Raw genomic sequence first — 27,079 nt, 5'->3', positions numbered from 1 at the left:
GGAATAAGAGAAGGAGAGATGGAAAGAGACACAGAGAGAGAATATGAATGAAGGCATCCTATCTGCTGGTTCACTCCCCAAATGCCCATGATAACTGGAACTGGGCTGGGCGGAAGCTAGAAGCTGGGAGACCAGGTCATGTCTCCCGCGTGCATAGCAGGGATACAGTGACTGGAGCTTGCTGCCTCCCAAGGTGTACATTAGCAGGAAGCTGGAGTCAACAGAACAGGGACCAGAGCCCCGGGCACTCTGCTTCAGGTCATGGAATCTTCACTGCTAGGACAAGCCCAAAACCACTGCTGAAGCTTATCCTCTTATTTCCTCTAGTCTCTGGTTCCCTAATAAATAAGAACTGAAAACCTACCCCTTGATTGTTTATAGCTGAGGAGTCAGCTGCTCTTCCTAGCAGTTTTAAAGACCAGGACCAGTCCACTCTTGCTGGAGGCTGCAGGCCCTTAGGCATGGGAAGGGGAGGTGTCCGCTGTGGGCGCAGTGTCTGCCCACAATGTCTGCTCTCCAGGGCTACACCCTTTGCCACAGTCGCACTGGGCTGCCTGTGCCAGGAAGGGTTTCTCAGGCATGGACAGATGGTTTTATGGGAGGGGTGGGAGACTCTTTTAAGACACCTGCTCTGCCATTGTGCCATGTTCTCTTGAGGCTGACGGTCCTTGCCTCTCCTGTTGGGTCTGGTGGCGGGGGCGGGGGCGTGCCCTGCCCAGAGGAGACCTCTCATCTTAGTTTGGGTTTCTTCTGTGACAGCGACAGAGGCGAGTGGATGACTTGTGATGGAGGAATGGGGTGGCGAGTCAGGGAAGGACAGGCCGCCTGTAAAAGGGGATGGACAAGCCAGCGACCGCTGGGGGCTGTTGGGGCCACACCCACGCAGTGGGGCGGTGCCTGGCATAGTGGTTAGGAGTTGCTGGGACACTTGCATCCCGCATTGGAGAGTGCCTGTTTGAATGCTGGCTCTGTTGCCGAGTTTACCTTCCTGCAGACTGCTCATGCGATTGAGTTCCTGCCTCTCTTGCAGGAGATCTCAATTCAATTGCTGTTTTCCTGATTCCGTCTGATTCAGTTCCTACTGGTATGGGCATTCGGAAGATGTTTGTTCTCTCTCTCCCTGTCTTTCAAATAAATAAAAGTACAGAAGAAACCTACCAGCGGACCCTGCTGGACAGAGCTCAAGAGTGGCTGGGACAGGATACCTCCCACACAATCTCCTCTCAGTTGCCGTGATTCCAGGCAGTGGTCATGCGGGTGCTTGGAGGAGGGCAGTGAGCCCTCTGTGGAGACAGCCAGGTGCTGGGAAGGAGAGCTGCTGTACCCTGGGAGGGGAAGCAGGTTCCAGCTTGCTTTGTTGCTTGGCTTCCCGACCAGCTCTCCTGGACTTCATGATAAACAAGAAGCCTGGAGTTTTGTGTTGCTAATGAGTGAAAAAGGGAGGCGAGGGGAGCTCAGTCCAGTTAGGACCAAGTGAGCAAAGCAGAATGGAACCCAGGTTCTTGGCTGCTGTGGTGTCTTTTAGCCGAGTATACACTGTTCAATAAACCTTGGAGGCCGTGGTCATGGAGACCAAATGATATTAATGTTCCCTGTCTTCTGTTGGTTTGCATCATGTTAGTGGGATCCCAGTTGGCTGTGATAGCGACAGGAGGAGTGATGAGGGCAGAGGGAGGGCAGTTGGCCCCGAGTTGCCATGGATTCCTCCTCCAGCCCTGTCTGCCACAAGAGGGAATACTGCGTTGCATCAGCACATCAGTGTACCCTTGCCAACAGACCTCTCCCTGTGTGGTGTTTGTCACTGATGATTAGTCGTTGCGATGGCTGTTTGACTAGGTGGGCTTTCGATGACTGTGTTAGAACCTCGTATCTTAGCTGTAACTCTACAGGCACTTTCTCTTTGTTCGGCACGGCCCTAGTTCTAAGATGCCTGTAGCATCCGCTGAGCTTAAGTAGCACAGCGTCTCAGGTGCACAAGCCCAGATGGGGCTTTGAGGCGGGACATGTGAGGGGATGGGCATTTGGCACAGCAGTTAGGGTTACCCTTGGGGCTCCCACCTCCTGTATCAGGCTGCTTGGGTGCAAGACTGAGCTCTGCTTCAAATTCCGGCTTCCTGCTCATGTGCAGGCTGCGAGGCAGCAGGTGATGGGCCTTTGCTACTCCATGGGAGCTCCAGGTTTTGACTGACCCAGAGTCACTGTATAGATATTTTGGTGGTTAAGCAGCACGTGGAAGGTCTCGCTTCTGCCTGCCTGCCTGTCTATATCCCGCTGCCTTTCAGATAACTAGAGTAACTTTTTAAAAATTCCTTTATTTTTATAATCTTTACGTAGTTGATTAGGGCACAAAGAGTCAAGGGCTACAGGAAAGTGGGTAAGACCATTGTTTCCACATTAATATTATTTTTTTTCCTGTATCTGGGGGTAAGGGGAAAGATAAAGGAAAAAAGCCCCACCCAGCCTCCCACCCATCCCAGGCCCCTGACGTGGGGCATGCTCCGAGGGTCCTGCTCAAGCAGTTTTGATAATTCAGCAGTTCTGAATTGCTGCCAATCTCGCCACTCCAAGCGCGATGAAATCTCTTCAGAATCCACTGGCTGACATAGTCTCTTCATGGTTGGGGTTCTGTGATCAGCAGTTCAGTTGGAGGGATCCCCAAAGAAACTTCGTCTGAGGTGATCCCAGACCTGATTCTTGTGTGTGAATGCCAAAAAGATACTGGAGGAATGGGCATTTGTACCACCAGGCCTGTGAAGATGACCAGGTTCCATATCAGAAGCCGAGTGTTCAGGGATTCCACTTCCTACTAAAGCACACACTTGGACGCGGCAGGGGACAGCTTCAATTGCTATGTCCCTGTCACACACACGAGAGACCAGGATGAAGTTCCTTGCTGCTGGTTCTGGCACCAGCCAGTCACAGCCCCTGTAAGCTCTTAGGGAGTTGAATCACCCTGGGAATTCTCTTTCAGTCTATCTGTCTCTCTCCCCCGCCCCCAAGTAAATGAATAATTTTTAAAAGACAGTACAGGACCTGGCATGATAGCCTAGTGGCTAAAGTCCTCACCTTGCACACGCCAGGATCCCATACAGGCATTGATTCATATCCCGGCAGCTCCACTTCCCATCCAGCTTCCTGCTTCTGACTTGAGAAAGCTGTCAAGGACGGCCCAAAGCCTTGGGACCCCACACCGGCATGGGAGACCGGGAAGAAGCTCCTGGCTCCTGGCTCCTGGCTTCGGATCAGTTTAACTCTAGCCGTTGTGGCCACTTGGGGAATAAACCAGCAGATGGAAGATCTTTTTCTGTATCTCTCCTTTTCTCTGTAAATCTGACTTTCCAACAAAAACAATAAATAAATCTTGAAAAAATAAAAAAGACACTTGGGGGGCCGGCGCAGTGGTCTGGCAGCTGAAGTCCTCGCCTTGAATGCACCGGGATCCCATATGCATGCCAGTTCTAATCCCTGCGGTTCCACTTCCCATCCATCTTCCTGCTTGTGGCCTGCAGTCACTTGGGGAGTGAATCATCAGACAGAAGATCTTCCTCTCTGTCTCTTCTCCTCTCTGTATAACCGACTTTGCTATAAAAATAAAAAAATCTTTAAAAAAAAAAAAAAAGAACCAGTTGAATCCCATGTGTTAGGACATGAAACAACCCCAGAGCTGGCCAACCAATGGGATGTTTATCCTCAACTGTTTACTTAGCACCTGCTATACGCCCAGTACTTTCAGTGGTGCAGGAGGAACCAGAACGAAAAGATAGCTCCAGGGGCCAGCACAGTGGCGTATCAGACTCCACTTGTAGTCCCAGCATCCCATCCGGGCACTGGCTCCAGTCCCAGCTGTTCCTCTTGTGATCCAACTCCCTGTGTATAGCCTGGGAAAGCAGCAAAGCATGGCTCGAAGCCTTGGGCAGCTGCTCTCGCGTGGAAGACCTGGAGGAGGGTCCTGGATCCCAGCTTGGACCAACCCAGCTCTAGCCATTGCAGCCATTTGGGGTATGAATCAGATGAAATTTCTCTCTCTCCCTCTCTCTTCCTACTCTATCTCTCTGTAACTCTTTCAAATAAAATAAATAAATCCTTAAAAAAAAGAAAAACCTTCCTATGCTTCTGTTACTTTAGACCTCACTTTACCAAAGCTATTTTACCTGCAGTATCTTAAGTTCCTGAAGAGTGATTTCAGATTTCAAAGACCTCTCCTCCAGGGATGGCTGAATCTGTGAGTGATGAGAGAGAGGATTTATTTAAGTTGGCCTGGGGAAGAGCAGTCAGGGGTAGTCAGGAGGAACCAGGGGAGGCAGTGAAGGAGAAGGTGGCTTTTCCAGGCAGGACTGGGAGCAGGCACTCTGCTGTGGGATGCTGGCAGCCCAGTTTGGGGTCACAGAACACCTCCCAGACAGTGCTGAGACAAACCTTTGTATTCCTAGTGCACTGGAAAGTTCTAGAACAACGTTCTATCTAAAACATTTTTATTAGGCCTGGCGTGATGGCTCAACAACTAAATCATCACTTTGCATGCACCAGGATCCCATATGGATACTGGTTCGTGTCTTGGCTGCTCTGCCTCCCTCCCGCTCCCTGCTTGTAGCCTGGAAAGCAGTAGAGGGTGGCCCCAGACCAGGTTAAGGCATTCTGTTTTGGGTTCAAAAAGTGCTGAATAGTTTCCAGTGAGCTCCTGAACTCAGACTGGGCATCGGCCACGGGTCCTGAGGGTCAGAGGTAGGTCATGATTGGGCTCCTGGACTCAGCCTGGGCATCAGTCCTGAGGGCCAAAGACTTTGGAGGGAGTGATTGGAGAGTCTGGGCCTTTTCTCTTCCTGACTTTTTCTCAGTCTCTTTCTGACTCTCTCTCTTTCTCTTTCTTTCTTTTGTTTTTTTAAACTTTTCAGCCCTACTGGTACTTTATTTGTTTGTTTAAGATTTACTTATTTTTATTGAAAAGTCAGATTTACAGAGAGAAGGAGAGACAGAAAGATCTTCCATCTGCTGGTTCATTTCCCAAGTGGCCACAACGGCTAGAGCTAAGCCGATCCAAAGCCAGGAGCTAGGAGCCAGGAGCCCAGAGCCTCTTCTGGGTCTCCCATGCGGGTGCAAGGTCCCAAGACCTTGGGCCATCCTCAAGCTGGATGGGAAGTGAAGCAGCCGGGATACAAACCGGCGCCCGTATGGAATCCCGGCACATGTAAGGTGAGGACTTTAGCCATTAGCTACTGCACTGGGCCATTATTTATTTATTTACTCTTTATTTTTCATGATAGAACTGCTTAGGCTCAGGAATTTGCCCTTATACCCTCTCTCATCCCCCCTTACTGTTTTCCGCTTTTTTGTAACAATAGTCCCTCAGGAACAGTCACAAGTCCATTGTTGTGCTATTACATGTATCCTGACCCTGTAGGTATAGAGACTAGTATCTTTGACTGGTTCTCTCTGCTGAATGAAACAGGGCATTTCAGAGGTGCTTCGGGCCAGCAGTGAAGCGATGGATTGTTCTTGAGCTAGATGGGAGAGATCTAAACACTTTCAGCATAGGATCAGTCTCCGAGTCCCTGCTTGCCCCTTAAGGTCTGGACCAAGATTTGAGAAGAGACGCTGGACCCTAAGAATAGTGTGGGTCCGCAGTGGTACAGGGACAGATTAAAATCAAGCCCCCAGGGGAGAAGCAGCTTCAGTTAAGAGAAAAATCAAGTTGTCCTGCAGCTCCGTCCTCCTTGGCCTGCTCGCATTGGCTTATTTCACCCTTCCACCCGGGAGATGAAAATAGCCCGGCTTCTCTGCAGAGGCTGAGGGAGAGCTGAACAAGCAGAAAGTGGCTCTGCCCGGGGCAACTGGCTGTCTTCTCTCCCAGCTCCCTGCTCCCACCTGTACATGCATCCTTGGTCTGGAGCCTGCTGTTTGGCTTCTGACCCGTCTGTGTGCCCGTGTCTCCCGCTGGCAGCCATGGGAGCCCACAGAGGCAGCTGGTGGTCTGGGCATGCTCCCAAGAATTATCCTCGGATGCTCTGCAGGTGCCAACTCGGACACCTCCTCCTTGGCTGGGTCTTCTGGAGAAAGAGGAGTACCCCTCTCTGCCAGCCTTGCCTGGTGGCTCGTATGTGTTCCTGCCAGCAGGGAGATGCAGGTACCCAACAGTGGAGAACATCATGACTAGTTCTTCTTTGCAAGCCCTTCATCTAATAATGCAAGACTCACTAGATGGAGGTTGAGTGGGAAGTAGTTTGCATCGACGCGTAAACCTAAGACCAGGCTTGGGGACTGCTCCTGTGGGTGGCATCAGAGCAGGCTAGCTGCCCCTCCCCGCCTTCACCTCTGCCAACAGGCAGGTGGCAGTTCCAGTGGTGGCTGCAGAAGGGGTGGAGGGCAGCGGAGCCCCTCACTCTCTGATGTCCTGGGCGACTCTGGGAGGGATCCAAAGGAGAGTGGCTCAGACTGCTGTGTCCAGGGCTGCTGCTTCCCCTCAGCTGGGGCTGACACCCTCCCGTGAGGCACAGCCACGGATGTGTCCAGGTTGCCAGTGGGGCCCCGATAAGCCAGGCTGTGGGTTGGGAGTAGTTCCCATCGAAACCCCACGGCTTGGGCCCGGCACAATAGCATAATGTTAAAGTCCTCGCCTTGAATGCACCGGGATCCCATATGGGTGCCAGTTCTAATCCCAGCAGCTCCACTGCACCTGCGTGGGAGACCCGGAAAGAAGTTCCTGGCTCCTGGCTTCGGATCGGCGCAGCACCAGTCGTTGCAGCCACTTGGGGAGTGAATCGTAAGACAGAAGATCTTCCTCTCTGTCTCTCCTCCTCTATACATCTGCTTTTCCAATAAAATAAATAAATCTTAAACAAACAAAAAAAAAAGAAAAAGAAAAACCCCATGGCTTTCTGGGCCTCCCAGGAAACTGTCCTCCGTCTGCCCTCCTAGTCCTCGGCCTGTGCCAGCTGCCCACTAGTCAGCTAGTGAAGACAGACCCTCGATTCCACACAGTTTGTGTGTCTCCAAAGTCCTTTGTAAGCCTTAACATTTCCACTGTTAGTGATAAGCCCAATGAGCCAGTGCCCGTGGAATTTTGGGATTGTGAGCGGTTGTTGTCACGGGATGATGGCAAGGGATATCTGCTAGCAGTTTTATAGGCTCTTAAAGTGGCCTGCATGGTAGAACTGATGGAGCCAGCTATTTGTTTACTGGCCCTACCACCAGACTGTCAGCATCATGGGGGTCCACACAGGGGCTTAGGGAGATGGACCAGACCAGGGCCAAGGGAGTGCCACAGTAACCTAATACTGTCCATCCTTTGGGAGCTTGCCCTGCGTGGACACATGGCTAATCCCAAGCCTTTACCTGATTTCGAAGAGTTTGCTATTGCAGCTGTGTTATTGAAGTGTGTTATCACTACCGTTGGGATCCTGAAAAGCTGGAGTTGGATCCCCAGAGACCCAGCGTTTCCAGGGTGGGGGTGGGGATGCCATGAGGACTGAGTGCGTCTTTGCTTTGCCTTCTAATTTTCCCATTCCCAATGATGAGAAAAAAGGACTAGATCACTGTGCTGTAGAGGGCTAAACTTCGGTCTGTGGTGCCAGCATCCCATATGGGTGTTGGTTCAAGTCTCGACTGCTCCATATCTGATCAGTTCCCTGCTAATGTGCCGGGGAAAGCAGTTGAGGATGGCCCAAGACCTTGGGTCCCTGCACTCACGTTGGAGACCTGGAAGAAAAAAGCTCCTGGCTCCTGGCTTCAGATCGGCTCGGTACCGGCTATTGTGACCGTTTGGGGAGTGAGCCAACGGATGGAAGATCTACCTCTCTGTTTCTCCTAGTCTCTGTAACTGCCTTTCAAATCAAATTAACTAAATATTTTTTTTAAATAGGGATGTATGCATCCTGATGAATAACAACCTTAAACAGAATAGCATGTTTTAGTGAAACCGTTTTTTAGACAAGTGAGGTGTGGAGATTGCCAGTGACCCCTTGGCATACTGGATCCTTATTGAGCAGCTGAACCACCATCAGGATGCAGATTTGGCATGATTCTGGGGTGTTCCGGGCCTGTTGATTGGTGCCTGGGGCTCAGGCGGGTGAGCCGTGCGGGGGGAGAATTGGTAGAAGCAGGGTGCGAGTACCATAGGTGACGGAGTAGGGTGAGCAAGCATCACCAAGATGAGCTGTGTAGACCAGGGCTGGGGTCAAGCCTGGAGGAGCCAGAGGAACCAGAGAAGACACACGGGGCGAGTGGAGTGTGTGTGTGTGTGTCACCCATGGGTGCCAGCGAGCATGGTGCATCCAAGAGGCTCACCCTTCTCGTCTGCCTGCTGGATCCTAGGCAATTTTCACCTAATTCACGTGTGCCACTCTGATTCAGTGACTTTCAGAGGGCCAGAATGCCAATGCAAGATATTCACTCTTTTTTTTTTTTTTCACCTCAAACAGAATTTTCATTTGAAAGCCATGCTTTGTATTTCTTAATTCTAATTATGTTTATCCTATTTTCTGAATGATTTGACTGTTGGGATATAATGATAAAAAAGATAAAAATGTGAGATGGCACTTTTTTTTAGATTCATTTATTTTGCTTGGAAAGTTAGATTTACAGAGAAGGAGAGACAGAGAAAGATCTTCCATCTGCTGGTTCATTCTTCAAGTGGCCACAACAGCTGGAGCTGAGCCCATCTGAGCCAGGAGCCTCTTCCAGGTCTCCCCTGCAGGTGCAGGGTCCCAAGGCTTTGGGCCGTCCTTGACTGCTTTACCAGGCCACAAGCAGGGAGCTGGCTGGGAAGTGGAGCTGCCTAGATATGAACTGGATCCCATATAAGATCCCAGCGTGTTCAAGGCAAAGACTTTAGCCACTAGACTACTGTGCCAGGTCTGATTCTTGACATGATTTCATCAAATTACTGTTTTACTCTTCCCAAAACTGGTTTGGGTAAGAAAAATATTTAAAAAAAAAAAGACATTTATTTGAAAGGCAGAATTGCAGGAGACCAAGAGACAGCTTCCATTTGCTTATTCACTCCCCAGCCTGCCACAAGGACTAGGAAGAAGGCAACAGATCTAAGCCTGGGGGAACTCCATTCTGCCGTCCCACGTTGGGATGCAGAGAGGCCCTAGAACCTTCTTTTGTTGTTCTCCCAGGCCCATCAGCAGGGAGCTGGATCAGAAGTGGAGCAGCTGGAAACTGAACTGGTTCCCCTATGGGATGCTGGCCTCACAAAAAGCAGTGTGACTTTTCCAACACCTGGTGTTCTTGGGAAGGGGCAGAGAAGTGGAGAACTACTGGGGAATGCCAAGGCAATGATAGGAAGTGAGGCACACGGGCATTCGAGACCAGGCTCAGGAAAAGTAGCTGCGAGAGGCAGGCCTGGACTGAGTCCCTTAGTCAAGTTGCCAGGCCACGCGACCTTTCCTGAGATGGACACTGCCACCTCTCCTGGTGCCCCGTGAATGTACGTTGTCACCTTTCTCAAGAAATTCACCTGCCTTTAAAGTGGGGTAGAACTTCTTCACTTGTTTAGACATCTTGGGGATGGTCCACTCTTGGCAGTAGCCAAAGCTAAGCCCATCAGGAGCCAGGAGCATCTTCTGGGTCTCCCACACAGGTGCAGGGGTCCCAAGGCCTTGGGCCGTCCGCTAATGCTTTCCCAGGCCACAAGCAGGGCGGTAGATTGAAACATGAATTGGAACCAGTGCCCGTGTGGGATGCTGACTCCACAGGCAGAGGCTTGGCCTACTCCACCACAGTGCCAGCCCCTTAGTTCTCTTCTTCATAGGAACTCCAGCTCCTCTGCTAACACCCTCCCACAGGAAGATGGACGTGGACGTGAAGGAGGGATGTTTGGATTCGACACTTCATGTACTGCATGAACTGTAGCATCTGTGCTTCTGACTTTCTGAGGGAAAGCCAGCAGTCAGGAAACAAATGATAATATCAGCAAGACATTGCTACAAAAAACAACATCCAGGGGTGGTGGGTGGGAGGGGAGGGTGGAGAGTTCACCTGTAGTCACAGTGTTGTTGATGGTCCTGTTTTATATTTGATCGCAAGGATGCTGGGAAAGGACCTGCCGGGGCTCCCGTAGGCTTGGGTTTAGTTAGAAAACATGCTGAGGTGTGCCTTGCAGAGCTGAGCGCTCTGTCACCGTGGCTTTTTTTGACTGGGTGTTTGCCTCTGGGACTCCCCCTGGGTGAGGTCTCCCTTCATGCCAAGAGAAACAGAGCACTCGGGTCGCCCCAATGCACTGAGCCCGAATGCCTGCTCACCTGACATGGATGTCAGGGGGAAGACCCCTGGTCTTTGTATCAGAGGTGTGACCGATGTGCATAAGCAAGTGGGTGTCCGTGAGGTTGGGAACATGTCCTGGTGCCCCCAAGCCCGGGAGGCCCTGATGAAGGCTGCTGGCCTCAGCAGGGAGCGGACGCAGCACCCAGCCTGACCTCTCCCCGCACCTGGGGCCCTGTCCACCCTGACTCCCTACAGAAGCTGGGGTCATCTTGGGACGCTGCAGCCTGCTCCCCAATTCTCCATGTGTGTCTCCAAGAGGAAACCCTTGTACCCGAGCAGGGCTGTTTTGCTGGGAGAACTAGACATAACCCTTCCGCTCCCTGACTCTGAAAGCAGGACCAAATGGAAACCAAGTTGGGCGGGGGGGGGGGGGGGGGGGGGAGAGGTCCTTGTTGTTCCCTATTCTTCTCTAGTAATCCCTTAAAAATAATTGCAGACCCAAACCTCTGGCCTGCAGCACATTTTCCACTTGATTAGAGGCCTTTGTGAGGGAGGGAAAGGGACCCGCGGACTTGTATATTGTGCTGAGCCTGAAATGTCCAGCTGGGATTTTTTTCCATCAAAAGGGGATTTTAGTAAAACCATTATCAGGGGCTTAAAGGAGAAAAGCTGTTGAGCTGCGAAGGAGGGTAGATTAGCATTGCGGACTGGTTTTTTGGGGGCTGGCAAAGGGGTGGGGAGGTGCTCGCTGCCACTTACACACCTTCCTTTGCAAGCTCTCTGCAGGTGCACAAGTAGAACTGAATATAGGCGCGGGAGCCAGTGGCCAGGAATGGCATCCCACAGAAGGCACTGAGGTCCCGGCAGACAGCAGGACATGGCTCAGTGTCTGCAGGGTGTGTGGAGCAGGACTGTGAGACTTGTCTATTGCTAGGATTCCACTCTTACCTCGGGTTCCTCATCGTGACACCCCATGCCTCTCTGTGGCCTCCATCCACGGTCCCAGGGAGAGCAGCCATGCTGGGTTCAGACACCTCTGTGGGGATGGCAGTTAGGGGCCGGAAGAAGAGAGGAGCCAGTGGTGAGCCAGCCAGTCTGCTGGTGGGAACTGGGCATATGCATGTTTGCAGACTGGCCGTGGGAGTGGATTGAAGCAAGTTAGCTTATCTTAGGAACTTCTGTCATCATGGCATTGCTGGAGCCCTCGGCCAGGTCTCGCCTTGGACACAACAGTGTAGACACCACAGTCCCAGGGGCAGGGGCGTAGGAAGGGTCTCACAGAGACTGTATAGCACACACACACACACACACACACAGAGCCAGCAGCTGCTGCCTGGGGGGACCCTGTGAGTGCTGCCAGCCAGCCTGTCCTGGGGACACCATCATCTCTCTCTGTCCTGGTCTAGGATGCAGCTCTAAGCTATCTTTCCAGGAGAAGGGCTGGCAAGCAAGCTGCAGGGCGCTCTGAGGCTGCAGGGCCCGGGTCTCCACCACGTTGGTCATGGGCCAAACCTGGGGTCGTGCGTAGAAATGTTTCCTCTCGAGTCCGAAGGGAACAGCTGCAGAAGCAGGACCTGCCTTCTCCAGCAACTCCAAGACCACCTTCTGGAGCTGTGTGGGGAAGTCAGGGGACCTGGGAAATCCCATGGAAAATGGAGTGAAAAGCAAAGGTTTTTTGGTAATGAACTTGTTGAAGAGCTCTAATGAAGTATATACACGTGCTCTCGCTTTATTGTGGATTGATCGACACTTGCTTGAAAGACAGAGCAAGAGCAAAATCCAAGACTGCCTAAAATAGCAGGACTGGCAACTCAACCCAGGTCTCCCAGGTGGCTGCTGACTCACGGGGTCGGCACTGGCAGGAAGCTGGTCTTGGGAACCAGGGCAGGGACTGGAGTGTGGGACGCAGGCGCCCCCAAGCAATGCATGTCAGTCCCTGCCCTGATGGTTTACAGACTGTCCACATGGGCAGTGTCCCCATCCGCCCTCTCTCCTTGGCCAGCTCAGGCCAACCTGAAAACTCGGCAGCGAGGGGCGACAGCTGACAGTGGCATCTGCTTTGACAGGACTTGGATGGGTGGGGCCAGGGATATTCGCTTCCTGCCTAGGCCCCGGGTCCTTCCCTTATCTTGTCTATTCTCTAACCATAAGGGTCTCCTGTGGCCGTGGTGGTATAGGCCAAGCTTGTGCCTGTGGCACCAGCGTCCCATAATGAGCGCAGGTTCAAGTCTCACCTGCTCCACTTCCGATCTAGCTCCCTGCTAATGGTCTGGGAGAGCGGTGGAGAATGGCCCAAACTGTTAGGCGCCAAGACGTCAGGAGCCTGCCCTGTCTCCCTTTTCTTTGTCTCTCTGATATATTTATTTTTTTACTTGAAAATCAGAATTGCCCAGAGAGAGAGAGAGAGAGAGGTTCATGTCCAAAATAGCTGTAGCCAGAGTGGAGCTGATTGAAAGCCAGGAGCCAGGAACTTCTTCTATGTCTCTCATGTGGGTGCAGGGTCCCAAGACCTTGAGTCACCCTCCGCTGCTTTCCCAGGACACAAGCAGGGAACTGGTTGGAAAATGGAGCAGCAGGGACACGAACTGGCACCCATGTGGGATGCCAACACCACAGGCTGAAGAACAGCGTACTACACCACCACACACAGCTCCCGCCTGGCCCTTATTGTGACACGTGATGGGATCTGGCCAAGCTGGCTCCGAGGGTCATCCTTCCCCCGATCCTCCCCTGAGGTCCGCTTTCCAAAGACCTGTGTTTCTGGTCTCATGGGCTCCTTCTGGTGTCCTAAAGATGCCTTCTGTCACCTGGCACGGACGAACCTCCTCTTAAAGAATAAAAAACATAAAAGCAGGCTTTGCTGAAAACCTTGAGGTAGGGCTGATCTCCCCTGTGAGAGCTCTGGACTTCTGCGCCTGGCCAGCGCCCTGTGGCTCTGGCCAGCTAACGGAACAGCTAGCCCCAGACCTGTGCAGGCTCCCAGCAGGCCGCCCCACCTGCTCACCTCCCCCAGGAGGGCAGCCCCACAAGGACCTTATGAAGACACAATCAGAAGTTAAAAGGCGAATTAGAAATGGATTTAAGGCCCAGATTCCTCCGTTGAGCCGGCCCTCCTGGCTCTCAGTGGGTCCCTTCCTGAGATGCGAGGAGGCGATGCGGCCAAGAGGCAGGCAATGCTGCCGCCTGCTGCCCAAGCGCAGCAGCTGCGTCTGCACCCTGTCCGCGTGGGCCCCTACTCCCCGCCAGAGCCCGGGGTGCACAGGGCTCAGGGGTGCAGCGCGGTGGGGGTGGGTGCACAGGGCTCAGGGGTGCAGCGCGGTGGGGGTGGGTGCACAGGGCTCAGGAGTGCAGCGCGGTGGGGTGGGTGACCAGGACGCAGGGGAAGGCGGCGAGCATGAGGACCCCCGGCCACGCCTCACCCTGCCTCTCCGCCACACCTGCCTCCGGCCTTTCCTGTAAGCCTCGTCCCCTTTTGCCGGGGCCACTTTGGTGCCAGTTCCCCCTTGTGAATGTTGTGGACAAACAGGGCTGCGTGTGGAGGCTGTGGACGTGCGGAGGGACGCCTCCCACCTTGTAGGCCCATAGAACACAGCCATCTTGGGTTTTGGGGTTTTTTGTTTGTTTGTTTGTTTGTTTGTTTGTTTTAAAAATGTTTTTATTTGAAAGGCAAAGAGGCGGAGGGCCAGCTTCTAGGGTCCAGGTTCACACCCCAGAATGAGCACAGCTTTCTGGGGCTGGGCCAGGCCGCTTTCCCGAGCTGAGCTGCTGAGCGCCCTGGCCCCTGTTTTGTTTGTTTTTGTCATGTTCCCGAAAAAAGAGGCTACGTTTTCCATGTTTGAAATGAACTAACAGAGCTAACAGTGGTGACGTTCTTCTTGTTTCCTTGTTGCTTGCTTAAGACACACAGCTACTGGCTACTTTTTTTTCCCCTGACATTTATTTATTTGTATTGGAAAGGCAGAGTTACAGAGAGGGGAGACCAAGGTCTTCCATCTGCTGGTTCACTTCCCAGATGGTCACATTGCCTGTGAAGCTGGGAGCGTCTTTCCGGTCTCCCAAACACGTGTAGGATCGAGGCTTTGAGCCATCATCTGCCGCCTTCCCAGGAGCATTGGCAGGGAGCCGGGTCAGAAACGGAGCAGCCAGGACTAGAGCCGGCGTGCGTGTGGGATCCCAGCGCTGTAGGCAGAAACTCAGCCTACCACACCATGCCGCCAGCCCCACAGTTTTGTTTTGTTTTTGATCATTCACAGCAGCGGATTTTGTGCAGTAAAGTTAAAGCTTAAAATAAGGGGGAGGCACTGTTGTCTTCCGGCTGAGAACATTAGGGCATTTATGCGTCTGTTCAAGGATAACCTTGGTGCTTTTTCTAAAGATTATAACAGCAGGACCAGTGTCTTTTGACTTCTCTCTGTGTAAAGACCAGTTCTCAGGAGGTCTTGCTCAGGGCTAGAAAAGGGACAGCGATGTGTATAGAAATACATAAATAATGCCACTGGAGGGCCACTGTTGTGGTAAAGTGAGCTAAACCACTGTCTGCTTCGCCAGCGTCCCATATGGGCCCTGGTTGGAGTCCCGGCTGCTCCGGTTTTTCTTTCTTTCTTTCTTTCTTTCTTTCTTTCTTTCTTTCTTTCTTTCTTTCTTTCTTTCTTTCTTTCTTCCTTCCTTCCTTCCTTCCTTCCTTCCTTCCTTCCTTTCTTTCTTTCTTTCTTTCTTTCTTTCTTTCTTTCTCTCGAAAGGCAGTATCACAGAGAGAAGGAGAGACGGAGAAAAAAGATCTTCCATTGTCTGATTCACTCCCCAAATCGCTGCAATGGCCGGAGCTGAGCCCATCGAGAACCAGAAGCCAGGGGCCAGGAACTTCTTCTGGGTCTCCCACGTGGGTGCAGGGTCCCAAGGTTTTAGGCTGCCCCCCACTGCTTCCCAGGCCACAAGCAGGGTGCTGGATGGGAAGTGGGGTTGCCAAGGCTAGAACCGGCACCCATATGGGATCCTGGTGCTTGCCATGGAAAGGCTAGCCAATCGAGCCATCGTGCCAGGCCTGTGGCTGCTCCATTTCTGTTCCACTCCCTTGCTATTGTGCCGGAGAAAGCAACAGAGGATGTCCCACATGCTTGGGTCCCTGCACTCGCGTGGGAGACCCGGATGGTCCTCCTGGCTTTGGCCTGCCCCAGCCCCAGCATCTGGGATCATTCGGGGAGTGAATCCTGTCCGCAGCTCTGCCTCTCAAGTTCAAAAAATAAATTAATTAAATAAAAATGGGGTAAAGATCACCTAAGGAGAAATGCTGTGGACATTGGTAGTAAAGATTTTATCCTTTTTAAAGGAACACTCAGAAATGCCTTCTAAGCCATGCTGAGCCGTTCCACACTTTGTGAGAACTTGTTGTCAGAGAGCCGTTTTCCTACCATGCAGTTACAATCTCTTAAGGATGACCGGCAGCTTGCGGGCGAGCTTTGTGCCTCCTGGAGTGAGGGGCAGTGACCGCACGGGGGCGCTTTGTGTTAAACACAGTCGGCGCTGTCGTTCTGGTCTCCAGTCTTTTATCAGAGGATCGGATGGCAGACGCAGAGACAGGGCCCACCCATGTGCTGGTTGGCTTTCCACATCCCCACAGTGGTTGAAGACTCGGCTCCCCCCACCCCACCTTGATCTGTCCCTGCACTGACAGCAGGCTGGAGCCACACACTGAGCCCACGCAGCTCCCTATGGGATGCAGGCAACGGTAACCCCCTGTGTGTCAGGTGTCTGTAGCGTGGAAAACGTGCCCGAGTTCTTAGCTTGGAGGAGCCAAATCCTAGCATGTCTAGTAGGGCATTCTTACTCGTGACAGAGCAGTGTTTGGGAAACTGGTTTGGGTTCTGTGTGGGTAACAGGCACACGGGGCTCCTCAGTACCCTCTAGAGCCCTTACCAACCAGCATTGGTTTGGCACCTTCTGGAGTGATTATGCGTGAAGCTCTGCCCAGTACAGAGCTACATTTACATATAGTAATGCATATTCAGCAGTACCTTTCCATCTTTGTTTAAGCCCCATCAAAATAGTACGCACTTAGGGAGTGCCCTCCTGAGAAGCTGAGTGTGTGTGTGTGTGTGTGTGTGTGTGTGTGTGTGTGTCGCAGTACCCCGCAGTGTCTCGGGGTCACCACTGAAGTGTGGGGTGGCCTGGGTTCTGAGGCTGACTCCACATGTCACCAAGGCAGAATCTTGTCAACCTTGCCAAGCCTCTTTTCCTACCCCTGGTCTGGACAGGGATAACATTGTGACACAGCGGGTTACTCCGCTGCCACCTTGCGATATCAGCATCCCATAGGAGCACTGTTTGGAGAACCAGCTGCTTCACTTTCTTTTTTTTCTTTTTAAGATTTATTTTATTTTTATTGGAAAGCCAGATATACAGAGAGGAGGAGAGACAGAGAGGAAGATCTTCCGTCTGATGATTCACTCCCCAAGTGACTGCCAACAGCAGGTGCTGAGCTGATCCAAAGCCAGGAGCCAGGAACTTCCTCCAGGTCTCCGATGCGGGTGCAGGGTCCCAAGGCTTTGGACCATCCCTGACTGCTTTCCCAGGCCACAAGCAGGGAGCTGGATGGGAAGCAGGGCAGCTGGGATTAGAATTGGTGCCCATATGGGATCCCGGTGTGTGCAAGGTAAGGACTTTAGCTGCTAGGCCACGCCGCTGGGCCCAGCTGCTTCACTTTCATTCCAGCTCCCTGCTCTTGCACCTGGGAAACCAGTGGCAGATGGCCCAAGTGCTTAGACCCCTGCCACCCGTGTGGGAGACCTCCACGGAGCTCCAGGCTTTAGCCTCGCCTGACCCTGGCTATTGCTTGTTGCAGATGGAATGTCTGCCTTTCATAGATAAATCTTAGGTCGGTACAGCTACACCTTATGTCTACCAGATTTGAGGACGCACCACTTGCGAGCCCAAGATGGCCCACACCATTCGCATCCTTCGGGTGGTCTCCCCTGGGCTTCCCGGCTGCTCCCAGCACACACAGAACTCTCTCTTGGCTGTGGAGACACACTCTTTCCCACTGGTACAAACATGAGTGTCCCTGCAAAGTTGGGGTGTTTTTTTGGAGCGGGGAGAGATGGTGCAGATTGGGCAGTATTTGTCCCTGAAACGGTTGAAAAGTAATGGATCGTAAGAGTTAAAGACTTACAATGGAAATGCATGAACTGCAGGCGGAAGCATTCCACCTGTCATTTCACTGGGCGTGTCTGGGTACCCTCCCATCACTGCTAAGACCTCTAGTTTGCTTCTGAGGCACTTCTTGGCTTTACAGAGCAGGGGCTGTTCTGGGCTGCTACAGGCCAGGTCCATGGGCAAGCCCTGAGCCAGCCCCACGGGAGAGTAGGCCAGGTCCATGGGCAAGCCCTGAGCCAGCCCCACGGAAGAGGACAACGACTGACACTGGTCACGTGGGGTCCCTGACACCTTTGCATGTTGAGATTTATTTATCTTTATTCAAAAGGCAGATTTTTTACAGAGAGAGGAGAGCTAGAGAAAGGTCTTCCATCCGTTGCTTCATTCCCCAAATGGCCACAATGAGCAGAGCTAAACTGAGCTGATCTGAAGCCAGGAGCCAGGCCTCCCACACAGATGCAGGGTCCCAAGGCCTTGGGCCATACTCTGTTGCTTTCCCAGGCCACAAGCAGGGAGCTGGATGGACAGAAACTGGTGCTCAGCTGGGATGCCTGGACCACCACCGTGCCAGCCTCATGGGTCACTGAAATTTGCCATCTGCCCAGATACACCATTTCTGCCCAGAAGTTCTTCTCCCAGCTGCAGGCTCACCTCTCAGGCAGTGCAAATGATGAACAGCTGATACCAGTCTGAACAGGAACGTTCAGAAGGAACATTCACTTTGGAAGAAGATCTAAAGCACTACCTAATACTTGGACGAGCCCGCTGGCCGTGAGGCGAAGATGTAGCAGTTGGAGCGGAAGCGTGGGCTTGGAGCAGCTTTCTCACTTCTAATCCTGTGCTGTGTTCACCGTGCTCTCAAACACTCGCCTCTAGGAAAAAGCCTGGTTCCCCAGGGCTTCTCAGTGGCACAACATTTAGGCCTTGCCCTCTACTAAAGGGATAGAAGAGAAAGAGAACGGAGAGGGGACCCCCTGAATGACCGCTGCCGTCCCTCTCTTCTTCCACAGCGGAACAGAGCCAAGATCGGAGCCGGGGGGTTCCCTTCCACAGCACGGGGAGGGAGAGGCAGTTGCCTGAGGTCTTGGTTTCGTTGCACAAATCTGATGTTTTAATCAAGAGAGTCCCTTTCTTTGGAAACACAGTGGTCCTGTCATCAGGGAGTCCGGGAACACTCCCCTTTCCGGAGTACAGGTGTGGGTTCAGATTGCCGAAGTCCAAAGTGAAAAAGGTTGGACATGCAATACCAAAGAGGGGTTGGAGAGGCGCGTGTGGGCGGGCGGTGCTTCAGCCCAGATCATCCTATAGAACTGTAAGCAAGGCAGCAGCGTCTGAGAGGTACCCTCCCCCGCCCACACCACTCCTGCCAGTTGGGGCAGAGGAAAGGAGGAAGGAAAATTGGGCTACACTACCTGCTTTGGGAGCTGGAGCCTCTCCAGGCACCAGCCGCGTTTATCATCTGCCCAGTGTAGACATCACAGGGCTCCTGGCTAAACACCCCTTTGAAAACACCCAGGTCCCCGGAGCACTCTCTCTGCCCAGGCAGACAGGTTCCTCTGAGCTGTAGGACTCCTCATTGTCAGGTTGACAGGAAGTTCCGCACTTTTTTTTTTTCCCTGAACCAGATTGGTTGGATGGGTTGGTTGGTTTTTCTTGTAATTCTAAAACATTCCCCTGAAATACATTTTAGCTTTTCCAACCAGCCACAAAAAAAAAAAAAAAAAAAGTCATTGATGCTTTCTTCATCAGTCTGGTCTTCCCAAGCTCCCTTCCTGGAAGTCTGGGGGATGGAGGCTTCAGGCTAACCCAGAATCCACTGCCTGAGGCTCACCCGCTGTGCTGGTGGTGATCCTGGCGGTAACCACTCCTGACTGGACAGTCAAATGGACCTGCTTCTGCTGGGACTTTAAAAGCCGGTGTTCTGACCTTGAGGACTGCACAGCACACACATTCACCCTTCCATCCCAAGAGGAGATGAGGAACTGACAGACAATACACAGCGTGCCTGGTGCAGGAAACGGACACCAGACCCACGGTTTCCACTTTCAAGCATTCACTGACCAAGCTTCAGCGTGAAAAGTAACGTTGGCCAGCTGGGGCAGCCCGCCGCCAAGGGCTCATCATCAGTTAAGGTGCCTGCTTGGGAGTTCTGCACCTGCTAGGACAGGTTGGGATCCCAGCCATTTTGCTTCTGTGCCTGGAGAGCAAGCAGAGACGGTCCACGCACTTAGGTTCCTGCTGCCCATGTGAGACTCAGAAGGAGTTCTGGCCCACCCTGGTGGTTGTGGCATTTGGGGGGAATAAATCAGTCTTTGAAAAGTAGGAGATACTTTGAAAGGGAAGGATTGCTGTACCAGTGAAAAAGAGCCAGAGCAGAGACCTAGGTAGTGCTAGAATGTTTACCCAACAAACGTGTCCAGTGTCCAGCCCCGGATTCTGCAAGAGGGACAGGCTTGGAAGCTATTGCTTTGCAAAGGGGGAGTTGTCCCTCCTTCCTAACAGGGCTCACACATTTTTTTCTCCCTTTCAGGCAGTAAGTCCTGTAACTCAAGCAGCCGAAAGAAAAGATCCACACCTTCCCCCAAGGAAGATGGATCTAGTGTCAGGCTCAATTAGATCCCATTGTGATGGCTCTCCAAAAAGGAACAATGCTGCTTCTGTCATTTGCTCCGGCCAGAAAGCTTGGAAACTTTAATCTACAGACAAACCTAGGTCCCAGCTCTCTTCCTGCAAAGAGGGTCAACCCCAGAACATTCCAGACCCATTCTCCCCACCTTGTGTTCACAGCAGATGTGGTTTTTGCTTAAAAAGTCATCATGCCAACCAGGCGGTTCACCCTCCCAGGGTCCAGGGCCCAACCTCTGGGGTGTCAGACCAGTGAGCACTCCTGGCTAGATCTGTTTGGTATTCTTTTATCTGCCCCAGATTCCAACCGCGAACCCTGGACGGAGGCCTTTGAGGCCCAGGAAAAGTGCTTAAAATGTAAATGTGCCAAACTCCTGGCCAGCCTTCCCAGGAGAGCGCTCCTCGCTCCTCGGTGGCCAGGCCTGGAGGGGAATGTTAAAAAGGGGGCTGGAGCAGCCCTCCTCCTGCCCGCCGGGACCCTCGCTCCCGCAGTGAGATCGCGCACGCTTGACTGCGCGGGCCCGCCTGGCCCGGACAGCTCTTGCATGCAACTGTCCCAAACAATGGCTGCAGCCCCTTGTAACCTCGTGCCCTCCTCTGCACACCCATTCTGAATGCGGACAGACCCACCTGGTGAGCCCACTTTCACACCTCGCCCCAAGCGAGACCTTATTTGTACCCAAGGGGGGGAAAAATAGCCACTGGTGCAAATTGCGACTCTTAAAAAAAAATCTTTTTCTCTCAAAAGTTTCATTTTGATTAGACTCTTTAAATGTCCATGTTGTTGACAGTTTAAAACAAAAAAAAAAAGTTGTAAATCTCTAATCACACTTCTAGAAACAAAACATTTTGGTGTCAGTCGTAAGCATCCACAGAATTGAAGTTGAACTGTGAGCTTGCCCACCCCAGAGGGTGCACCAAACCCAACACCCCCCTCGCTTTTCCCATCAGCACCGCCCACTTCGCTGTGACCCCCGCACAAGGCTTTCAAAAGAATTCACAGATACAAGGGTGGGTTTTTTTTTTTGTGGGTTTTTTTTTTGTGTGTGTGGTTTTTTTTTTTCAAAAACATACTTCATATTTCCTCTTTATTATATAAATATCAGTTTAACCTTTTTTTAACTGTAAGAATATAAACGTTTTTAAGAGGATCTTTGTTATTATTTATACAAATTCACAAACAGTACAATTCCTTGATAAAGGTCTCTGGGTTTCTTTAACTCCATGGTCTCGCGTGTTGCTGTTGGAGGGTTCTAAAAAAATAGACAGACAAAACCAACAAAAATATACATCCTACTTAAAAGCGGTATTTTTTAAAGCCACAAGTCCCAACCCCCGCCACCCCACCCCCCGCCAAAATAAAGTCATCTAAACCTCCATTTAGAAACAATTTTTTTTAAAACCCACGAACTCCAATTTTCTGAACAGAGCCCAGATAAGACGTGAGTTGGTCTGCTTGCCCTTCCCAGTGGAGCTCGCTGCTGGGCTCCCGTGCCCTTTGTGGGAAACGTGGCAGAGGGTGAGGGCAGGGTACAATTTGCATATATAGTCACCATCTTCAAGCCACAATCTGCATCGCCAGCAAACAAACAGAAAGGCGGTGAGACTCATTTCTCCCACACATTTTTGTGCTATAAATTAAAAAGTCAAGGCTGAAACACACAGTTGGGTCCTCATAGCCCAGGGGGATAAGAAGCAAAGGGAAATGTTAGCCAGGCAAGCGGATGCGGGGACCCCCGATGGATGGATGTTGGGAAGGAGCCGAAACGAAACAGGACGCACAAACCCAACGGGCATCTTTCCAGTCTAGGCACACAACTGTCTCTGAGTCTCCAAAATTTCTCTCCTGTAGAATTCCAGGGCTTCAGAGGAAAAAGCAAACGAAAACGAGGTAGCCAGACGTATATATATATGTGTATATATATAACATATATGGAATATATATAGAATATATTCAGCAGAAAAAAAAAAGGGACCATGATTTCAAATTTCTTGAGAACAATTTTTAAAAAAGAAAACGTAAAAATGCGATGGGTCTGAAGAGCGGAGGACTGTAAAAGAAGCCATGAGACCAAGTGGAAGGAACTAGAAAAGGCTGCTGCGGTTGGGTTTGCTTTTATACATTGCAAAAAAAAAAAAAAAAAAAAAAAGTCACAGTATTCAAATGAAAACAGCGTCAGTGAAGGTCAACGTCTTCCCCCCCAACTCCTGGGGCGGCCAGGACTCAGCCCTGCCCCCCAACTCCCAAGCCCAAAGCAGCTTGGATACAGTAGTTCCATCAGTCCTCCAGCCCCCCTGGGGAGGAGTGGGTGGGCAAAGAGCGAGTCCACCCCCCCTTCCGCGGGGCAGAGGAGCGATGGGGGGGGGAGACCCTCGATGCCAGGGGGAGGGGAGGAGGGAAGAGAACCTGGGGCCTGAGGCTGCCCACCCGGCCCCATCTCATCCACTGCCAACATGCGTCGTGTGCCGGTGCCCGTGGGTGCAGAGGGGCGCCGGGGCGGCCGCCCTCACCTGACCTTCTCACTGTCCGTCATCTGCCAGAGTCCCAGGTTGAGTACCTTGAGGCAGGGCAGCTGCGTGATGCGCTCCAGCCCCCGCTTGGTGATTCGCGTGCAGCCGTACAGGTCAATGCCCGTGAGCTGGCTCAGGTGCTCCGCGATCAGCTCCAGGCCCTTGTCCGTGATGCGCACACACTGTCCAATGTTGAGCGTGCGCAGCCCGTGCATCTGGCGCACCATGCGGTTGATGCCATCATCACTGATGTGGCAGGAGCAGAGGGAGAGCGACTTGAGGCCGTCCAGCCCCTGGGCTATGTAAGCCAGACTCTGGTCCCCCACCTTGTCGCAGAAGGACACGTCCAGCCCTGAGAGGCGCAGGCTGCCCATGGCCAGGTGCATGATGCCCGTGTCACTGATGTTGTCGCAGGAGCGCAGGTTCAGGCTACGCAGGCTGCCCATGTGCGACAGGTGCAAGAGGCCCGCGTCAGAGATGCCGCCGCAGAAGCTGAGGTTCAGCAGCCTCAGGCCCGTGAGGCCGCGGGAGATGTGCTTGAGAGAGAGATCGGTGAGCTTCTGGCAGTCCTGCAGCGTGAGCTGCTCCAGGCCCAGGCAGCCCTCGGCCGCGCTGCGCGTCATGCCGGCCAGGTGCCCGATGCCCACGTCCGAGAGGTGGCGGCAGCTGCGGAGGTTAAGGCTCTTGAGGCGCTGCAGCCCCCACGCGATGAGCAGCAGGCCCGTGTTGGTGATGTTGCTGCAGCCCCCCAGCTCCAGCACCTCCAGGCCCTTGAGGTACTGGGCGATGCGGCCCAGGCTGCTGTCTGTGATCTGCTTGCAGAGGCTCAGGTTGAGGGCGCGCAGGGAGCCGATCTCCTGCACGAACGCGTGCCCCAGCCCGTTGTCGGTGAGGTTGTAGCAGCCGCTCAGGTTGAGGCTTTCGATGTTGGCCATGCCCTGGATCACGTAGCTGAGGCTGCGGCGGAGGCTCAGGATCTGCACGCGCCGGATGCCCCGGGCCTGCAGGCTGGGGAACAGCGACGGGTTGGCCCGGCGCAGGTGCAGCTTGGCCTCCACCCCCCGCCACACCGACTTGTGGTAGGCGGCGTCCCGCCAGGCCGTGCACACCTGCGCCGCGCGCCCCTTGTCCCGGACGTCCAGGTAGCCGAAGATCATGGCCAACAGCTCGGGAAACAAGCACGAGATGTGGGTCTCCATCTTCCTCCTCCTCCCCCACCCCGGGCCTCGCTCGGGGGAGGAGGAGGCGCGGGTCCCCGAACGCTGCTGCTGCCGCCGCCGCTCCGGAGAGAGAGGAGAGGAGAGCGCAGCTTCTCACTCCGGCCGCCGCCGCAGCCTCGGGCCCACACGGACGGCCCCTCCCCGCCTTCCGGCTCCGGCCGCCGCCGCTCCTCCTCCTGCTGCTGCTGCTGCTGCTGCTACTGCTGCTCCGTCCGTCCTTCCTTCCTTCCTGCCGGGCTTCGCCTCCGCGCCCTGCCCTGCCCTCCCGCCCCGGGCTCGGCTCGGCGTTCACATCCCGGCCGGGGAGAGCGCCTCACACGCGCCGTCCCCGAGCGCCCCGGTGCGCCTCCGTCGCCGCTCTCGGCCACGCCGCGCGCCGGCCGCGCGCCGCCCGGGCCCCCATCCGCATCGTCCTCCGCCTCGGGCCGGCCAGGAGCCCCCGGATGGCCGGGCTCCCAGGACGCTTCCTGCCGCCGCCGCCCTTTGTCTCTCGGCTCCGCTTTTCAAACCTCCCAGCCCCCGGGCCGCCCGCACTCGGCCGCCCGGGCGGGGGGACCGAGGAGGCCAATCCGGGCCACCACCGGCCGCACGTCCCCGCTTGTCCCCGGCGCTCCGGCCCCGCTCGCCCTGCCCGCCCCGCGCCTCCCACGCCCCCGCCGCCGTCCGCCCTCCGCCGTCCGCCGCCGTCTGCGGGCACGCAGCCGCTCGGGAGCCGCCGGCCTCGGGCGCGACGATGGCGCGGCCCGAGCGCGGCCCGAGCGCGGCTGGGCTCACACCCGGGGCCGAGCCGGCGGCCGGCGCGCGTGGTGGCGTCCGGAGCAGGCCCCGTTCGAGAAGGCGGCGCCGCGGCGCTCGGGCCTCCTCCCGGCGGCTCCCCCCCGCGCCGCGCCGCGCAGTGGTACGAGCCTGCGCTGCCGGAACTGTCGGCGCCGTTGCCCGGGAAACCGAGAGCTCCCGGCCCCGCCGCCCCTGACGTTTAACCCTGTAGGTGCCGCCGGAGAGCCGCTGTCAGCCGAGCGCGTCCCGCCTTCCTCTTCCTCCTCCTCCGCCGCCGCCGCCGCCGCCGGCCACGCCCGGACCTTTCCTTCTCTTTTTTTTTTCCTTCACTTTATTTACGCTCATGATTTCTGACTTGACTTCAGCGCTTCTCCCTGTGTTATTCCTGTGAGACTCGCTCCCAAGTCCTCACCCAACTCCTTCCTCCTTTCGCTGGCTACCCCTCCTCACCCAGTCCCACCAGCTCTACCAAGTTTGATCTCTTCCCCAGGCTCCACCATGAAAATGGTTGGCCTTGCCCGCTCCAGCCCCCATTTCTAGGACTCTCTAGAATGATTCCCGACAACTTCCCTGTCTGCCATCTTCCGGCTGACCCTATTTCCTTCCGGCCTTGGAACTTGCTCCACTTCCGTGCTTCTCGGAAGATTCATTTTAGATTTTATTGGAAAGGCAGATTTACAGAGAGGAGAGACAGAAAGATCTTCCATCTGCTGGTTCACTCCCCAAATGGTTGCAATGACCAGAGCTGCGCCGATCGAAAGCCAGGAGCCAGGAACTTCCTCCAGGTCTCCCATGCAAGTGCAGGGTCCCAAGGCAGCCAGGATACAAACTGGCGCCCATTTGGGATCCTGGTGTGTGCAAGGTGAGGACTTTAGCTACTCGGCCACCGCCCAGGCCTGGGGTGCTGTTCTTAGTCCCAGCTCTTCCTGGAAGTCCCCTGTGATTGTCGTGATGTCGGCGCCCAAATCCCGACCACCCCAGTGCACCTTCCTCCACTCAGCACAAAGTGAGTGGTCAGGGGGCTGACCTATTGGGAAAGCGCTGACTTATTGGGAAAGCCATGGACCTCAAAGCTAAAGATACCCTGCCTTGCTTCTCCAAGAGTTGGCCACCTGCTCCCTAGCTCTTTGAGTTTTTTGTTTTGTTTTAAGGATTTATTTTTCTATCTTTAAAGGCAGAGTTGGCCAGTGTTGTCACATAGCAAGTTAAGCTGCCATCTGTGAGGTGATTCTAATCCTGGCTGCTCTGCTTCCGCTCCAGCACCCTGCTAATGCTCCTGGGGAGGCAGCAGGAGATTGCCCCTGTTCAAATAAATAAGTAAATAATAAATAAATCGTAGGGGTGGGTGCCATGTCATAGTAGGTTAAGCCTCAGCCTGAAGTGCCAGCATCCCGCTGAGTGCTGGTTCAAGTCTTGGCTGCTCCACCTCTGATCCAGCTCTGTGCTCTTGGGAAAGCAATGGAACAAGTCTTTGGGCACCTGCACAAGTGTGGGAAACCCCAAAGAAGCTCCGTTTGGAAGTGCATGAGTCGATGGAAGATCTCTCTGCCTTTGCTTCTTTCTCCATAATTCTACCTTTAAAATAAATTTTATATAATTCTACTTTTATCATTCTACTTTTAAAATAAAGATACGGGCCCGGCGCAGTGGCCTAGTAGCTAAAGTCCTCACCTTGAATGCGCCAGGATCCCATATGGGCGCCGGTTCTGATCCTGGCAGCCCCACTTCCCATCCAGCTCCCTGCTTGTGGTCTGGGAAAGCAGTCGAGGACGGCCCAATGCCTTGGGACCCTGCACCTGTGTGGGAGACCCGGAAGAGGCTCCTGGCTCCCGGCATCGGATCGCTGCAGCATCTGCCGTTGCAGCCGCTTGGGGAGTGAATCAGTGGACGGAAGATCTTCCTCTCTGTCTCTCCTCCTCTCTATATATCTGACTTTGCAATAAAAACAAATCAATCTTAAAAACAGATAACACAAATTTTTTTTAATGAATCTTTAAAAACAAAGCAGAGCATAGTCACACACTTATGGACACACAGAGGCATCTTGTATCCACTGCTTCACTCCTCAAATGGCCTCAACAACTTGGCCTGGACCGGGCTAAAACCAGGAGCCTGGAATTCCATCCAATGGGCCCATGTGGGTGGCAGGGATCCAAGTGTTTAGGCCACCTGCTGTTTTTCCAGGCAAAGTAGGAGAGAACTTACCAGAAGCAGAGGAGCCGGGTCTTGAACTGGCACTCTGATGTGGGATGTTGCTGTAGCAAGCACAGAACAACACACTTTACCACAACACTGGCCCCACCAGCTCGAGTTCTCGCAGAAGTTTTTCTTGAGTTGAAGTCTATAATTTCATTCACGTAGAATCTTTTATTGATGTTCTCTCTTTTCTCTGCCCCACCCAGTATGTGCCTATGTATGCAAACAGACATGAAAGTCAGATTTACAGTGAGAAAGAGAGGAAGAGAGAAAGATCTTCCAGCCATTGATTTCATTTCTCAAGTGGCCACAGTGGCCAGAGCTGTGCCAATCTGAAGCCAGGAGCCAAGAGCTTTCTCCGGGTCTCCCACACGGGTGCAGGGTCCCAAAGCATTGGG

The 27,079-nt window shown here is 53.5% G+C and overlaps 2 protein-coding genes across 2 annotated transcripts in view; one reads left to right on the top strand and one right to left on the bottom strand.

Annotated features, from left to right (window-relative positions):
• WNT5B (Wnt family member 5B) overlaps nt 1-27,079 on the top strand; it is an 89,503-nt gene that overhangs the window by 30,662 nt on the left and 31,762 nt on the right. The window lies entirely within an intron of this gene.
• FBXL14 (F-box and leucine rich repeat protein 14) lies at nt 21,049-23,760 on the bottom strand. The gene is made up of 2 exons (XM_004599044.2): nt 22,536-23,760; nt 21,049-21,230 (listed from the first exon to the last, which is right to left on the bottom strand). Exons 1-2 carry the CDS (start codon nt 23,685-23,687, stop codon nt 21,138-21,140), a joined length of 1,245 nt encoding a protein of 414 aa, XP_004599101.2. The 5' UTR covers nt 23,688-23,760; the 3' UTR covers nt 21,049-21,137.

Source organism: Ochotona princeps, chromosome 27 (assembly GCF_030435755.1).
Source record: "Ochotona princeps isolate mOchPri1 chromosome 27, mOchPri1.hap1, whole genome shotgun sequence".
NCBI classification, from domain to species: Eukaryota; Metazoa; Chordata; class Mammalia; order Lagomorpha; family Ochotonidae; genus Ochotona; species Ochotona princeps.
This window is presented reverse-complemented; position numbering and strand designations above follow the sequence as displayed.

What these genes read in the sequence shown, in the direction of transcription:
- FBXL14 (XM_004599044.2), bottom strand. Translation starts at nt 23,687, where the DNA reads ATGGAGACCCACATCTCGTGCTTGTTTCCCGAGCTGTTGGCCATGATC. An exon ending in CGCAGCTGCCCTGCCTCAAG is followed by an intron (nt 21,231 to 22,535) that starts GTACTCAACCTG and finishes CTATTTTTTTAG; the next exon opens with AACCCTCCAACAGCAACACG.